We start from the raw sequence: 16,966 nt of genomic DNA, 5'->3' as shown, positions 1-16,966 counted from the left end.
TGTAATTGCTTCAGTAAGATGTTCAAGGCACATTCAGAAACTCAGGTTTAATTTAACAGAAAATGCTTTTTGACCTTTCTTTTGAAAATTAAGCAGATACATTTTGAGATCAGAGTTTACTTTCTCCAAGCCAAGCTTGGCACATATGTAACAAGTCTTAATTCAATTAGTTGGAAACTGATTTATCTATATAACATAGAGGTGAAAAACAGAAGAAACTATTGCAGGCAAGGAACATGAAAGGCCTATGAGGGATCTCACCAAAATGTCCACTATTTCATTTTATTTACTCACTTATGTAACAGTAAAGGACTTACCCACCAGCACTCCAAAGCAATTGCCTCCAGTACAGCCCTGCTCATCTTCAGATGTCAATTTTTATCACTCACCGTGTCTTAAACTCATGCCCTTCACTGAAGCATTTAATTCAATGCAAGTTGTAACTCTGATCTAGAGAGAATAGGGGAGTAGGGGAAGTGGTAAGGTACCATGTTATTTATCAGTAGAAAAAGTAATGGAAACAGCTTGTAACACATGCAAGCTCACTGGTGCTCTGAAAACCTATTTCCTTGCTATTCTCCCCATACTTCAAACACAGACATACACAAGGAAGCCATGCCAGAACTCCTTTCCGATGCAGTGCAAAACTCTCCCACCTAACAAAAATTATGGGTTTTTTTGCTCAGGTTTTCCACCTTTGTCCCCAAGGCAATATCATTTGATATGGCATAATAGAGCATAAAATATATATTCAAATATCAGAATACTTTAATGCTACAGAATGAAATGCAGAACATGTTACTTTAACTCTTTAAGAACATCTGTAACAGGCTTTAAAAAAACAAGTCCTGCACTGCAGGTGTCAAAATCTATTAGTTCTGGGTCCATATTGTCCTGTGACAAAAAAAGAGCTCAGACTGTGAAGTCAAGACATTGTGCTGCTGCTCTGAGTAGATAACACACTATCTGGTCTTCCAGTTTGAGAACACTCTCAATAATACTGCTTCCATAAATTTTTGTCACAGATATGAGATGCACATGAAAATCAGGACCAGAATCCTAAACTGGGAAATGTAAAGACTGTTAGCATTACTTTATTTGCTTTCATATTTTGATAAAAACATGTGATAATACCAAAAAAAAAAAAAAACCCACAATCAGCAGTGAGAAAATTAGGAGCACTTGCAACCTACTCTTTTGACTGGAGCTGCTGATGCAAACTCCATCACACCCTTGCTAACTCAGACATCCCATGAGACATCAACCTCCAGAATCCCAAGCTTAAGAAACCAGTGTGCAGCAACTGAAATACAACACAAAAAAGCTTTAAACATTTAAAGAGTTTGATGCCTTCTTTTCTTTCCTTCTCCACAGATTTTTTTAGAGAGCTGTATTTGCAAACTCCTCAGTCAAGTCTCCAGAGCCAGGGGTTCACAAGCACCTGTGAGTTCTCTGTATGTTCTGATCCAGCAGAGCACAAATTAGTCCTGCTGAGGAAGCACACAGGCACAGCAAGGGATGACTGGCTTTATAGGAAACACCACACGTGCTGAGGAGTATCAGCAAGAAACTCTGCAGAGCCCTCAACAGCAAGAAACAAATACACACCATCTTCTTACAGGCTGCCATAGATACATGTCTGATATTCACTGATGGTACCAAGAAAAGGCAAACGTAATGCAATTGTAAAGAACTACAAAGACCATGATAAACATTAATAAGGAAGGAATCAAACTGAATATTCTCTCTATAATACTACAACCAAAAAAATCCCAGACCAGGATCCAAAGGCACCAGATAGAAAACAAAACAAAAAATGTCTACTGTCATGAACATTCCATAAACCGTTTAAAAGAAGCAGTTTATGGTATTTACTGTATTTGAATTTCTACAACATCTTCTCATGCTAAACTTCGAGAATGACAGAATTTCAATGGATTTCCTTTCATACTGTGACCCCAGAACCACAGAAGCCACTGGGCAAGAACAGCAGGTATGAGGAAATTGGCACCTCCATTACAGATGGTTTTACTGCAGAACCCACAACCTGATCCCATTGAACAAGGAGAGCACAGTGACTGCTAACACACAAAGGAGCACCGTTCAAAGATGGACATTTGTGTCTTTTAAACAGATTTTATAACAGATTTATATACCCCCATAGAAGAGCAGGATACTTTTATCTAGTAAAGCAGATACCTTTATGATCTATCATAACAGACATTTGTGTTTCAACAACCATCATCATGAGGAGCCAAAGAATAGTGTACTGGAAGTACAGATTTGGACAGACTCCTTCAAAATGCTGTAAGGATGTATTAAACCAATCCTTAGGGGAGAAAACAAAGCCTATAGTGCTCAGTCATGTTCGATTTTTAAGATGTGAGAACATGACAGTTAAATTAACTAAACAAAAATGTTTGTGAATATTCAAACATTTCAAGTGATGTTCAAGGAGTACCTCAGACACTGCAGAAAAAGAATATATTCAAAGACAGTATGAAGCTACAAATAAGCTTTAAAAACTAATATGTATCATTTGTCAAATTGACAGCCTAAAGTGGCTCACTTGTAAGAACTCATGCATACTGCACAAAAACTCAGAATATTAAAAACCAGTGAAGAGTCAAACAATAAATTACAATGTATCTGTACATCATACTTTTGCCCTTCCATCAAAGCATGCTATCTGTTATGCTTACTCCCCACCCCTTACAACAACATTTTAAAGATAACATCTGTATATGATTAGGACTAACCAAATGATTAACTACCAGTGGGAAGAAAAGGATTAAAAAAAAAGAAACAAGAAACTGGTATAATGGTCTTTCATTTCCTAACCCAATAGTATTTTCGTACTCTGTGAAGCTTTTGAGAAATTGGGCAAAGCATTATCTACACCAACTATGATATTGAACATACCATGGGTCAATAACAATTTATTGGTAAAATGAAAATGTTGAGCTTATATGTATCATGTATTTCATTTATAGTCTATAAACATTAATAATAAAAGTAAAAAAAAACCATAGACGTATCAAGTGAAATAAAAGGCATTAATAGGGAGAGAGTATGGATTTTCAATCCACAAGGCAAGAACTTCACTGAATTCTTCTAAATCAAATGCCTAAAGACAACAGAGAGAAAGGAAAAGCTACAAAGTCTTAGCAGAAAGTTCCGTTTACATTTGTAAGAACAGAAAATCAGAGCTTGTTTCCAGGTATTCTTTAGTTTCTGTACTGCTGCTTTTCCTATGAGTTGAAGATATATGTAAAATTGGCTACAAGGAAAACATACCAATTAATGCTGATTCTAATAAGGAGACTCAGCTATTAGAATAAACCTGGTCTTATACTGATTACAGGCTTGTTCGGTCACCATGACAAATCTTGCAGCCTTTTAAAAGAAATAATATTCTCAGCAATGATGTCAGAATCAAATAAAAAGAAGGGGCAAGTTCCTTTTGGGGAATGATGACTTCATAGCTAGAAAACTACCTTGCTTAGGGATGAATGTGGTCTTATGTACCACAGTATTTTACTTTGTTTTCATTGGAAAAAATCGTGTCCCCTGTGTAGATGGAGTCCCAAAAGGCCTGCGAGACTCAGTGCCAGATCATAAATTTCTTAAATAGCAAGTAAGCATGATCCTGAACTCATTTTTTCTTGGGGAAAAACATCACTGGACAGAAAAGCTTTATTATTGATGAATTACAGTCTTTCCTACAACTGCTGGTTAATGCTTACTTTAGTGGGAAAGTATGAAGATGTACAAAATATGTCCTTCCTTCACAACTAAAGGTCTATTTAATTCTTCAAAGAAAGTCTGAAATAAGTATGTGTCATGGCCTTTTGGCTGATTTGTGTTCTTAAAGCAATCTTTTGCTCCTTTCCCCTTTTCTCTACCCTCCACTGCCCCCCTCCTCACCCCTCACTCCATCTTGACCATAAACTCCATAGAATGGGAAGAAACTGATAGAAGCGTCAACAAAATTTTACCTTCCTCAAACCAGCAAATCTCCATCTTGTTCTTTTTCAAAATAGCAACCTTTTTCATAGGGCTCCAGGTATTTATGGGACCATGCCAAAAATCCATAGCCAGGCCAGTCCTTACCAATAGGTTATGTAGTGGCCAGCTAAAGTTACAATCTGCTTGGGATTGTATCTGAGCAAACACAACGAAATTGAACATTCTCACAGGAAGACAGGAGCCATCATTTTTAATTTGTTTTCACAAACTCAGAGGGCTTAAAAGCAGAGTAGTACCTCCACCATAAATTCTTGAACTACTTAGTATAAAAACGAGAGCTAAAAAATACTCTTAGAGGTATAAATACATCGGCAGGTATGAACTGAGCATTCTCTTACAAAGATTAGAACTTGGACTACCTCTAAGAGACCCTGCTTTGCTATGTGAGCCATGTATTGCTATGCTATACATGGTCAGACTGACAACACAAGAGACAGCACGAAGGTGGAAAGCCACTTGTTCCATTTCGCATTATGGGCAGGGGAGAAATCAAGGAAGCTACAATGGTAGTAAAAGAATAACTAAAGCTTTTCTGTATTCAAGATATGCTCCAAAATTGACTTCCTTCTAGTATCAGGTTTTGAAAAACATTGCATAGGCCACAGTTATAAGTTATATAATGCATTTTAAACAAATAAAGTCCTTAAAAGAGTTTACTGCTGACTTTTTCAAAATACAGCTATAATCAACTTTGAAGTTATGTACTGGAGTACTTGAAAAGCATGTGACCAAAAAGTCTGCTGAAACAAATTGCAAAAACAGAAAATATGGTCATTCTCTGGTAACAAAAAAACCAAATCTAAACAATATCCTGAATCTGATCTGGTAAGCCATACAAAGTTTGAGTCACTTGTAATCCGCCGAATCAAAGTCATGTACAGCAAAGTATATTTTGAAAAAGTACGTTATGTTCTCCAGCTAATACACACACCCATTTTGACCAGATTGAATTCCACCATCCCTAGATGTACCTGTATACAACTCTTTGCCATTCTGTTATGAAAAAATTCAAAGGCATACAGTTACAACACTGAGTAGAAACATTATTCTTAGAGTGTCTCTTATCCTCACTCAAGTAAAAAAAGTCAGTTCTGATCTATATGATTTTATACGTAAGCTCAACATATAAAATCATATAGATTTATGTGATTTTATATGTAAGCTCTACATATAAAATATAAACACTATAGAACAGAGGTTTGAAACAGTCACTTGCACAAACCCAGTGTTTAGTAACCTAATTTCCCATACAACAGTGAATTATTGGACTTCCCAATATTTATTCTGGCTACACAGAGAAGCCTGAAAAAATATTCTAAGACATTAACATCAGATTGCTTGCATTAATTCTAGATACAGTAACTTCAAGGTAACAGTAAGCATGGAGCATTGCTTCATTCATGACTTACTTCTTGTGTTTGTTTCCAAGAAATAAACAACCACCTAAGATAGTTACTAGTAAAACTAGTGACCCAAATATACAGCCAAGAAAAGCTATAGGAACTGAGATTTGCACACAAACCAATCAAATATGAAATCCATCCCTCACATTTCATTAAAGCATTTACACATTGTCAAGACTGCTCGTGTGAAGAGGGTGGTTTTTCCCATTAATCTAGCAGCTTTCCTCCTTCAAATGAACAATGCCAGCTTTCACATCCCCTTCTCCATCCCCTTCTCCGTGCCTCTTCACTCTATAGTTTTACTGCCTGGTGCCAAATCTCTATTGTTCAGCTCTGAACGTCTCCTGTCAGCTGAACTAAGCTCCACTGAGGTGCTGGAGCGTGTCCAGAGATGGGCAATGAAGCCAGTGAAAGGTCTGGAGGCACAAGCTCTTTGAGGAGGAGGTGAGGGTGTTTAGCCTGGAGAAAAGGAGCCTCAGGGGGGCTTATCCCTCGACACCTGTCTGAAAGGAGGCTGTAGCCAGGTGAGAGGTGGTCTCATCTCTCAAGTGAGAAGCAACAGCACAAAAAGAAATGGCATCAAGCTGTGCCAGGGAAGGTTTAGATTGTAAATTACCATTGGATAACTCCAAAAGTGTTATAAAGCGTCAGGACATGCTGTTCAGGGAAACGGTGAGGTTACCATCCCTGGAGGTATTTAAAAGATGTGTAGGTGTGACACTTAGGGACATGGTTCAGTGGTGAACTTGACAGTGCTGGGTTAATGGCTGGGCCCAGCAATGATGGACCTTTTCCAGCCTGAACAATTCCATCAAACTACGATCATCTATCTCATTCCAAAAAACACTTGCCCACATGACACATCTGCATTTAATATAACACCATTTAAGCCAGAGTCTGAATAGTGGAATACTTTATTAGAAGGAATACCAAAACTGCATTAGGAAATGAATGTAAATATTTCTGCATCTTGTAAGTATCGTGAAATTCTCAGAGCTATGCAAACACATCAATGAACCACCTCTCACCCAAGAAAGTGCTGACCATATAAGTTACAAGCTGTAAAAGTTCAAAGAAAAATAGTCTATGGGGAAAACAGTAAATTCAACATAAATTTAAAAATAAGGAGTGAAAGAATAACTAGATGGTGAGACACAGGCCATTTTCACATGATAGAAAACCCAATTAACAGTGTTTTTCATTTATTTCCAACAGATAATTATACCATGTACTTACACTTTCTAACCTAGTTCTACATCTGTTTAGTAATAAAACTTTCCTCCAACACAACACAGTTTTCCATAAACTGTAATTTACATGGACAGGTACTTATGACATTGTTTTTGACAGCTATTTATACAGTTAAGCTTTTCTTAATAGACCATGAGCTTATTTTGTCAGAAGTCCAAGAATTAACTGAACAACTCTAAGTAACAACAAGAAAGAAAAATATAATGTCTGTACTTTCCTGAGATGGAAAAAAATAACTGGACACTACCATGGCAAAAACTGAGCATAAGAAATATATCCCAAGGTAACATTAAAATTAAAACACTAAATAGACACAATATAGGCATATTGTCAACTTGAGGAAGTGATACAGTATTTCCAAACAAGATTCAAGTGAAAGACACCAGCTATTAAATGCAAAGTTTTTTCTTATTATTTTAATGAAGGGAAAAGAAAAACTCTCTTCTTTCACAAATGAAGCCATTGCAGAAGACTATTTGGTTGCAATTCAGGGGATAAGGTCAATTCACATGTACAGCTAATCTGATATCAATCTGTCACAGCCAGCTTTTCCACCCCGTGTCACTCCTTCAGTGGAGCAGGGAATCCAGCTATCACACAGCCATAGAAGTGCAACTATTTAAGACTGCCTTCTTAGAAGGAGAACCTAGTAGTAATCCTTTGGTGTGTGGAAGCAATCGTGTGCTTTAGTCTTAGCCCTCAAAGATGCTGTGTTGGAACACACTAGTCTTTCAAAAACCTCTCCATATGGCTTCCTTCCATAGAGCAGGAAGAGTATCAAAATCAAGTATTTCGTGTAGCAATCCCTAAAACAAGGATTTTTACGAAGGGAAGTCCTCATTAAAGCAGCAATCAGAAGTGGCTAACCCTTTCCTGAATCAAACTATGCATTAACCACAGCAGTCAGAGACATGACCTTTTTTCTTCACACGACATGGCTACTTCTCACTCTGCCTGATTCAGAAGCAGCAGAGGTGCTACCCTCCAATTGTAATATCCAACCTTGACTTGATATTTATCTCCAGGGAAGAAAATAATTGGATGTCACACCTACTAACTCAATTTCATTCTGCTAATTATTCTTTAGTGAATTTTTTTTTCTTTTTCTCCCTTCATCACTGCATTCTGAATAGGATTAACAAAGTCACTGGTGAAATTATTGTGAAGACTATTGATCACATTCACACAGTAACTACCCCCTCAATGTCTCTTCAGAAAAAAAGTGGTATATAAAAAACAGATCAGGTTTGATATTTACATTAGAGTCTTCAGTAAAGAAGATCTAACACATCTCACTAACTACATTTTTACTTTAAAAATGCTTAAGACATGGTTATTATATTTTGACACCACTGAAAAAAAAAAATCAAAAAAACCAACTGCATTAACACCAATGAGTCCACTTGAATTAAAGAAAGCCAGTCCTAGTTTCTGCACCACTCACTTCCCCACTGCAGCACAGGCTCCTGCACAAGGCCTGGTTTTTATTCAGTGTGGTTCTCCAAGAAACCCACAGAGAATGGGTGCCAAAATCTTCAATGTCCTTTCTGAGGACATATTACTGAGAAACTATGTTCACAGAAAAATACATCTATCATTAATGTTCTACATCAAAAATGTACTGGATTCAAGCTTTTTGAAGTAAGAACGTCACTACTTTGTCAGTTAGCCTGGTGATCCAAAGGTGGAATTGAGAGCAGTTGAGAGAACATGCTTAAGAAAAGATAAAGTGTTGTTTTGGGGTTTTTTGGGGGGTTTTGTTTTGGGGTTTTTTTTTAAGTGAAGTTTTACAGAGGGTTATAATGTAAATCTTTGCACAGTTCTAATGACACCCAGGTGGACTCTCCTGGCTCCTGCATCTCATTTTGGGCAGCCTGTAAACTCACTGAGCAGTGGGTGAGCTGTGCAGGAGAGGGTAGGCAGCTGACACAGACTTCTCTGCCTCCCTCTCCCTTGTCCCCACAGAGTCTCCACCACGGGGCATCCAGAGGCTGGGCCTTCCCAAGGAAAGCAGGGAGAACATACATACACAATCCTTGGAGGCAGCAAAACACTTTCCTTTGGCACTCAGGATTCCAGAATATTTAGCGCTACCCAAGAAACCCTTAAGGGCTGTTGAACCAAAAACAAAGCTAAGAACCAAGTGCAGCAGAGTGGGGTTTAGGGAACTGCTCTAACAGCCTTCTTCACATTCTGCTGCACTCCATGTCTGTATTCATCTCTTTATATTCATTCCTTTTAAACACCTTCACTATTCCAGGTTATGTTGTAATAAAAACACAGCTTTTGAGATCCACAGTTCTGATAGGCAGATTTCCCTGAAATGCTGGCAGTGATGAAAAATACTACCTGCAGACTTCACCCAACTTCACATCCCATCTCACATTTATACATGTTCCAGTTATTATAACATCACTATGAGATTAACATATCCTTAAGAATTAAGTTTGTCTCCCTCAACATCAGTTCAGGAAGGCAAACATTTCATACAAAGTATTTATGTGAAGGTAGCCTGGAGACACCAGCTTAAGGGACAGCTTTGTCAGCAGCCAGCCCTGTCTCAGTAAGTCAGTGGCATCCTGCCAGGAAAACACCTGCAGACTGAACAACATGCAATATAATATGAGATACACAGAGGGAAGAAGAGGGAAGAGCAGAAAAACAAAACAATGACAGCATTAATTACTCAAACAGCTCAATGATTCACAAGTGGGACAACATTTATGCCAAGTTAACACAGACATTTCTTCCCACTGGCTAGTTTCAGCATTTTGATCCTGCCATCAAAACAAGTTTTAATTCTGCCCACTGCCTCCTTCCCTGTATCACAATTACTCACAAACAAAGAGGATAGTCTTGCCTAAATCATTTATCTGGTCCAAAGCACAATGGTTTGAGATTTATTTCCTTAAGAACAACACTACTGCTGAAACAAGTTCGTTTCTTTTTCTCTCAACTAGGACAAAATCCGTCCTAACATGCTTGAGCAGCATCTTCATATCCTGTTAGGATGTTGTGGTACATTCTCCCCTGCATTTCCCAGCTTGAGCAATACAGAAACTATCGTGATTGTCACCACTCTGTTCCAGTAACCTACCTCCCCACACAGGCCTGTGCTGTAAGTATCATGAAACAGTAATATCATCTTTGAATCCTCCCACCCTTCAAATCAGGATTCCTTCTACACTTCAGACAAATTATAAAGCAATTTAAACCATGAATGACTGGGTTGGGTTCCCCCTGCCACAAAAAAAAAAGCACCTTTATTTTTCCAAAACACAGGCTGGTAACAACTCCATTTCACTAGCTGTACAAATACACAATTCCTATTTTCAAACCTGCTATTCCTATAGGCCCTAATGTTGTACAACAATGTTCATGTTTGACATTTCTTCTTTTCCCCTTCCATTTCAGCAGCACTTGCTCCTACCACGTTTGCAAACTGACACAGAATTTCTTTCAGTACCTCAATTACCAGTGTAAATCAAGTCTAACATTAAGAAATAATATATTAGAAATATACTGAAAGCAAAACAGAAACACTGAATACATTGTATTTGCTGTTTCAGTAAATTTTACTCTTAAATTGTGAATCTGGCAGAAAGCGCATGGGCATAATGTTTCTACACAAAAGCTTTGGAAAATATGCAAGGTATCTAAGGGCTTTTTTAGTGGTATCTAGTAATTCATGCAAGTATTCTATAATTCCTGAACTTGTGTGAACTGATGGTCCTTTTATCACATTGTTACTCAAAATTAAATAACCAGAATTTTACAATCTTCATCATTTTAGACACCAAAATTATTAGCCACTGACTCTGGCCAATATTCATTAAAAATATGAACTCCATAATTTAAGCTAATAACTACGCTTGGTGAGGTTTCTATAGTTACCCGTGATGGGGTCATAGCTCTCTGAAATACATGCAGGCTCTAATAATAAGCTCCACCACAGTATGCTAACAACCTTTAATGATTAATTAGGCAAAGACCAAGTTCCTGATAAAGCAGAGAATCCCAATATAGTCATTACATAGTGAAGTAGCAAACAAAACAACTTTGTATTTTCAGATAAAACTGTGACTTTAGGTTGCATCTTTGCATTCTGGCAAGAGCAGAAGTCCCATGTCCATGAGCTGCCCAGTTTGCCACAGCCCACAGAGCTCCTTATTTTCCCATCTTTCCCCTCTGATGCCTCCATGGTGAGTGTGATCATGCATTAGCCTCCCAAGAACTTTCCAGAAGAGATGACAAACAAAATAAGTATCTGTACTGTGCAGAACACTTGGGAACAAACTGCTAGAGTAGCTAAAAACTGCAGTTTATCAGCAGATCAAGGTATGGGACAATACCTGTCAAACGAGCTAACATGTTAAAAAAAAAATACAATGCACTTGTACCTCTCTAAATTGCTGCTCTCATGTTGGCATTGTGATTTTCTGTTTTTCTCTTCTGTTTTTCTTTATTTTCATTTAACTGAACCACATAGAATAATACATCACAATTATTTCCATTAAGCACTCCCAAGTATTATATGTTCCTATTGGCTTGGGAAGAAAATGGAAGAGTATTGTAGAAAACATTTAAGTAGGTAGAAGCTTAAAAATTAAAAAAATGCATTCAGGCTATAAATCTAACAAAATACCATTTTAAAGCCACATAGTGCAAAAGGTAACACTCCCTTGAATGTTTGTGACCAATTCCTGTATATTTGCCTTGCTTCATGTGAGTAAGAGACCCCTTTCATCTCCAAAACTCCCTACATTGCAAATGCATTTGTGGCATTATGGAAGTTGCTTATGTGTTAACAAATGCCACTATGGGAAGTGAAGACCTTTGTCTCCCCATGAGCTAAGAACTTTCATCCCACTTAGAGGGCCTTACCCTCACACATGTCAGACTTCAGCCTGCATGTGGCTCAAGCTGATGATTGATACATTGATGCATTGCCAATATATATTTCTATATCAATATATATTATATATCTTTTGCTGTGTGTCTATCTATTTGAATACCTATACACCAAGAGAGATAATGTATTATATGTCTTGTTTTCTGTACTATTGTATTTAATTCTGATGATATTGTGTCCATATATCTGTGATATACATATCATATCTAATAGAACACGTTCTATATTACATAACTGGATATATATATGCATTTTTAATATACAGAGATATATTAACATATCACAAAAATATGCACATATCTATTACATATATTACATCTAATATAACCTTATATGTATTACAACTAAGGGGAGTTGCACCTTGCTTTTTATCTAGAAACAAAATTATAGAGCTGAAAACAACAAAAATAAATGCAAGCGCTCAACTATGAGCCTGATAGCCAACATTCAGAATCTGCAGATTTAAAACAAATGCTAATTGAAGTCACTCTTATGTTTTGCTGCATATTATGACCTCTCTGGCTTCTCACATCTCCTATCCTGTCTATCAAGTCAAGGTGAAATGAACCCTTGAGCTCCATATTGTGGGACAGACCAGTTGTGGGGCAGATTGGTTGGGTTTTGTTGCGTCCTTTTACTTACTGGAAGTTTTCTGGTCTTTGTTTGGTTTGGCAGTTAATTCAGTTTTAATGAGTGCTCTTTTGGGGTTTTTTGTGTATTTCTTAAGCTTCTTAGTTAAAAAGCAGAAAACACAACAAAACAACTTTTAACCTATCAATAATACACTAAATTTGAAGTCAACAATAGTTAATTTCTTAAACCCTCTGGGATAAGGAGGTAAGTTTGCTTTGCCGATGAATTGCTCTAAATATTAATTTTTTACTTGTCTGCTTGGCTAAATCAAACAGTTAGAATGGTTACTGTGGTTACAGTGAAGGATAAAGAAAAAATAGAAAAAGTTACTTAACCCTCAAAATACAAATAAAAAGCCTACAGAAAACAGCAAAGCATTATTGGCATTTACACAACAAAGAAAAATACAGATCCACACCTCATGCAATTTCAGAAAAACAAGGCTTGTGATCCCAAATCCCCAAGAGGCTGAAGTTTCTTTCTCCAATATTTATAAAATACAAAACATTTATACTTTTTTCCCAGAAAAAAAACATATAACAAGCATAAATATATTATTATATCTTCTTTACCATTGTTACAATGCAAAAATAAATTGCTTATCCAACTAGTGAGGGAGGGGAATAACAATGGCAAAATGGTGACATTCCACTCAAAAGACAGAGGAACACGTGAGGGGGGACAAGGAACACACAGTAGATACAGTTTTCATGTAAACCTGCTGAAGGCAAAACATTATTAGTAGAGTTTTCAAATGACATTACACTGCAGCAAAATAGTCCCTATGAACAGCTCTGCACAATCAATGGCATTGCTCACACAAACAGCACTAACAATAACAGCACAAATCCACAGCTGTGGAGCAAGTGCTGAAAAACCAAAACTCAGCACCACTAAAAGAGTTTCTTTATAAATGAAGCAGAAATATTAAATGGCTCTGTAACAAACTGTAGGTAACCAGTAACCCACACTTAGGAGTGGTAAGAGAACAACTCTCTCACCAGGCTGGTTTCCTAGCAGCAGCACAGGCTAAATCAAAGAGAGCATGTGCAACACCACCTAGCACAATGGGCAAAGACATGCCAGAGCCCCTGAAGTGTAGCCAATCCAACAAAACCAAAACAAGGGAAAAGGGGAAAACTGAGATTATTTGAAATTACAGAACTAAATCAATAAAATACTATATTTTAATCGGTGTTAGAGCAGTGACATGTAACTGAGGCTGGATTTTCACTTACATGCGGACTAAACTCTGCTACTCCTTGTGGGTATCTACAAATTTTACCTAATTCTAGTTACTTACTTGACAGTAATCTGGTTTACATAACTTCATTTTTTTATCTATTGCATAGATCATTATTTTATTTCAAAATAAATGTCCTCACAAAGGTATTACAGTTCACATCTTTTGTAAAATGCAAAAAAATACACTGCCAAAAAACTGTAAAGTGGATTCTTCAATACACAAATGTTCCTGTTTACTGTGATGCATTTTTGCTTTAATTAGCATGGTTCAAGAAGGGGAAAGTCAGTATCCACTGCTTCTCATAGTAGAGTGTGCTAAAGGTATAATCACATTCATTACATTGCTGGGAAAAGCTGGAGGACCAAGGATCTAAGAGACATACAATAAGCATTAAATAAACCCAAATACGGACAACCTTGTGCCAAGGAATTTTCATAAAGATTTGACATCATCTACTGCATTTTGATTTCAGGGGTATTAGGGTAGCCATTCTCTGTCCCACTCTCCTGTAGAAGCAAACAGTTTCAGCTAACACACATCTGAAGCTTGGCCAGCTTCTCAGAATAATCTTGCAGTTTCCATGTACACATGGAACAAGACAGTCTGCAGAAGTATAAATATCTCAGTAAACTCCAGTCTTTCTAAATTATATGCATCATCAGTCTGTCATCCAAGGCTAAAGCTGCAAACAGCTATCTTCGAACCACCTATCCTCAAATTTGAACAGAGGTTCATCCAGCTCCTACTAAAATTCTGCGTGTAATAATCCAAGAACGTTGCCAAGTGTCTGCTTGTGCTTTATCATCACAATATAGCCTCAGGCATCATGAAGCTTAAAAAAAATCTTGATCTACTCTCAGAAATTTACCTACCTGAGTAGTCTTTACTTTTTTTCTCTAAAGACTAGCAGTGACAAAAATACAGATAAATTATTAAATGTGTGCTATAGAGGCTGTGTAATTGCACATCAAGTCCACATTTTCTTACTGTTTGATTATATTGAGAAGACACTACTCTTAGACAGCTCTGTACAGCTGTGTTTCTAATATTAATGTGCTTGTTTTAAAAATGAGCCTGCCTTCTCTTTTATTATTGTTAAAAGCAACTATTGGATATTGAAATAGAATCTAATAAATTATTTCTAGTTTGCTAGTTTGGAAAGAAGAACAGATCCAGAAGTCTTCCACAAAGAGAGAAACAATTCTAAATTCCAATAATACAATCGCTGTCCTGCTGCACCATTACACCTAGATCATTGTCCATTTCCATCTGCCTAGATACCATTTGAAGTTCTTCTGAGAAAAGACCTGATGTCTTCAAGCAACTTGCCAAGTACTGAGTGACTGTGACTAAACATGCTATAGGAAAGAAAAATATGTAAATCACTTGACATAATGTGTTTTTTTGCTTCCAAGTTCATTATTTATTGCATATGCAAATGATGCTTATAGCTAACACTAAAATTAAATTGTTCCCACTGCAGCAGTATCTACTATTCTTAGGTACCAGTTATCATCCACAACACTCACCAGTCTGCTGGAATTCCATTAACCAGTGTATCTCCAAGAAGGGTAGAGGGATGTATTCATTTTAGACCAGACATTTTACAGACACTGAACTGTTTCTTTCATTATTAGTTTTTCTGCTGCCTCAGGACAACTGTCAAGAGTTCTTTCCACCTCTCACTATTTCTTCTAGGAGTAAATATAACCTTTCAGTGCTTTTATTTTCAACAGAAATGGAAGTCTATGAAAAATGGAAAAATATAAAGGGGAACATCACTGCTGTCATTCTGAAGCAGCCCAGCAGCAGAAGCAGTAGAGAAGATGAAATTAGGTGCAACATGGCTGTTTGGGCCATGGCTAGGCTAAGAGATTTACTTCATTACAATGGAAAAAAAATCTCCCCTTTTCCTATTCTTCCTCTGCTAACACTGTACTTCAAAGCCCTAGCCACAAAGGAAAATTTCCTATGGAATAACTAGCTATTTCATTCAATAGGCAATAGTTTCACTTGGTACAACACACAATCTTCACTTTCTTCTCTAGTTGTAGAAAAAACCCAATGCGATTTCAGCACAAGTGAACCTGCAGTTATGGGTTATGTAAAAGTCCTTTCCATTATATTAATATTTGTTAATATAAATGCAACATGGAACATTTGCACGTTTTTCAAAAGATTTTTCAAAGATAAATCCTACCCAAAACACAAAAGTAAACAACTGCTTGACTGAGGGAACTATTTACATGAAAAAAGAAATACAGTAACGAAACTATGTTAAAATATTGATCATGCAAGCGCTGACTCAGTCTAACTCAGTCTACTTGGTCCAAAACAAGCTCCTATTGGGCTTTCATTTACGATAAATTTAATTAACTGTAAGCAACCCAAGCGAAACCAAGAAAGCACACACATGGAGTGTTCTAAAAGAAAAGCCCAGTTCACAGTCCAGCAATTTTAGACAGGTAGGACCAAAGACCATGAAAAAAAAAATCTCCTCAGGGACAGCAAAATCAAACCAAACTTTCACCCTAAGATGCTGATTCAAGACAAGGAACAGGGCTAGCATAAGGATAATGTAATAGAAGGACTTTTAAAACTCACTTCATATTGTTATTTAAAATACAATCCTAGGATTCAATATTCAGATTTATAAACACCTGCATCTAAGTTAATTTAAACAACAATTTATAGTTTCATGAGATTTGAAATCTCTGGGTTTTTTTGCAAAAAGGGCAGATATGGAATTTGCAGGGTTTTTTGCCATTACTGTATGGTTCCACAGAATCAATTGCCAGCTGGTAACATAATAATAACAGTTTTAAAGGTGAGTCCAGTGCTCTTGTCATCCATCATTCTGCAAAGTGTTTTAAACCAATTCATCTATAAACAAAATCAGTAAAGACTGTATTAAAAAAATCCCTTTTATTTTTTTCAAGCCAGTGTTCTTTAGACACACATATGCCTGCAGGCTGTGATAAGCTACATAGCATCTTTGTGAGCAGACACAAGGAGAAGAGCACAAATATCTCCGTGTAGTCACTAGGACACAGGGACGTAGAGTGGTAACACTGGACAAAACCCAGAAAGCAACGCCGTTCCCAAGCCAGCTGACTCTTCCACCAAATTGCAACCTGCTGCCCTCCCTCACAATCGGAATTTCCCCAAGCTACAGTTAAGACCAACACCCAATAGAAAGACCAGAGTTATGAACTACTGCAACAGTAGTAATTTGGAAAGCTCCTAAAAATTAATTATGGGCAACCCAAACATCAGTTAACTTCTGTAAAGAAGACATCAAAGACCTTCATTAACTCCCTCTTTTTCCTTGATGATTTTAAGAAATCTCTCAGGCAAATAACCCTCGTTCAGCATAATACAAATCAGCTTTAGTAACACACTTCAATTAAGGGCCCTAAGTGCCTCCTGATGACACTTTCAGTTTGGGCTATGTTACAAGTGTTGAGTGGACAGAGTAACAGACTGGATCCT

The 16,966-nt window shown here is 37.1% G+C and overlaps 1 protein-coding gene across 4 annotated transcripts in view; it reads right to left on the bottom strand.

Annotated features, from left to right (window-relative positions):
- The window catches only part of PARD3B (par-3 family cell polarity regulator beta), a 394,980-nt gene that overhangs the window by 327,389 nt on the left and 50,625 nt on the right, over positions 1 to 16,966 (bottom strand). The window contains exon 2 of one of the 4 annotated variants that reach the window (XM_030277634.4): positions 318 to 450. The exons of the other annotated variants lie outside the window; for them this stretch is intronic. Coding sequence (XP_030133494.3) covers positions 318 to 362 — 45 coding nt within the window. The 5' untranslated portion in view covers positions 363 to 450. The remainder of the gene's footprint in view (positions 1 to 317; positions 451 to 16,966) is intronic. 4 annotated transcript variants of the gene reach the window in all.

This window comes from Taeniopygia guttata, chromosome 7 (genome assembly GCF_048771995.1).
Source record: "Taeniopygia guttata chromosome 7, bTaeGut7.mat, whole genome shotgun sequence".
In the NCBI taxonomy this organism is placed as follows: Eukaryota; Metazoa; Chordata; class Aves; order Passeriformes; family Estrildidae; genus Taeniopygia; species Taeniopygia guttata.
Note: the sequence above shows the minus strand (reverse complement) of the source record. Positions and strands in the feature narration are given on the sequence as shown.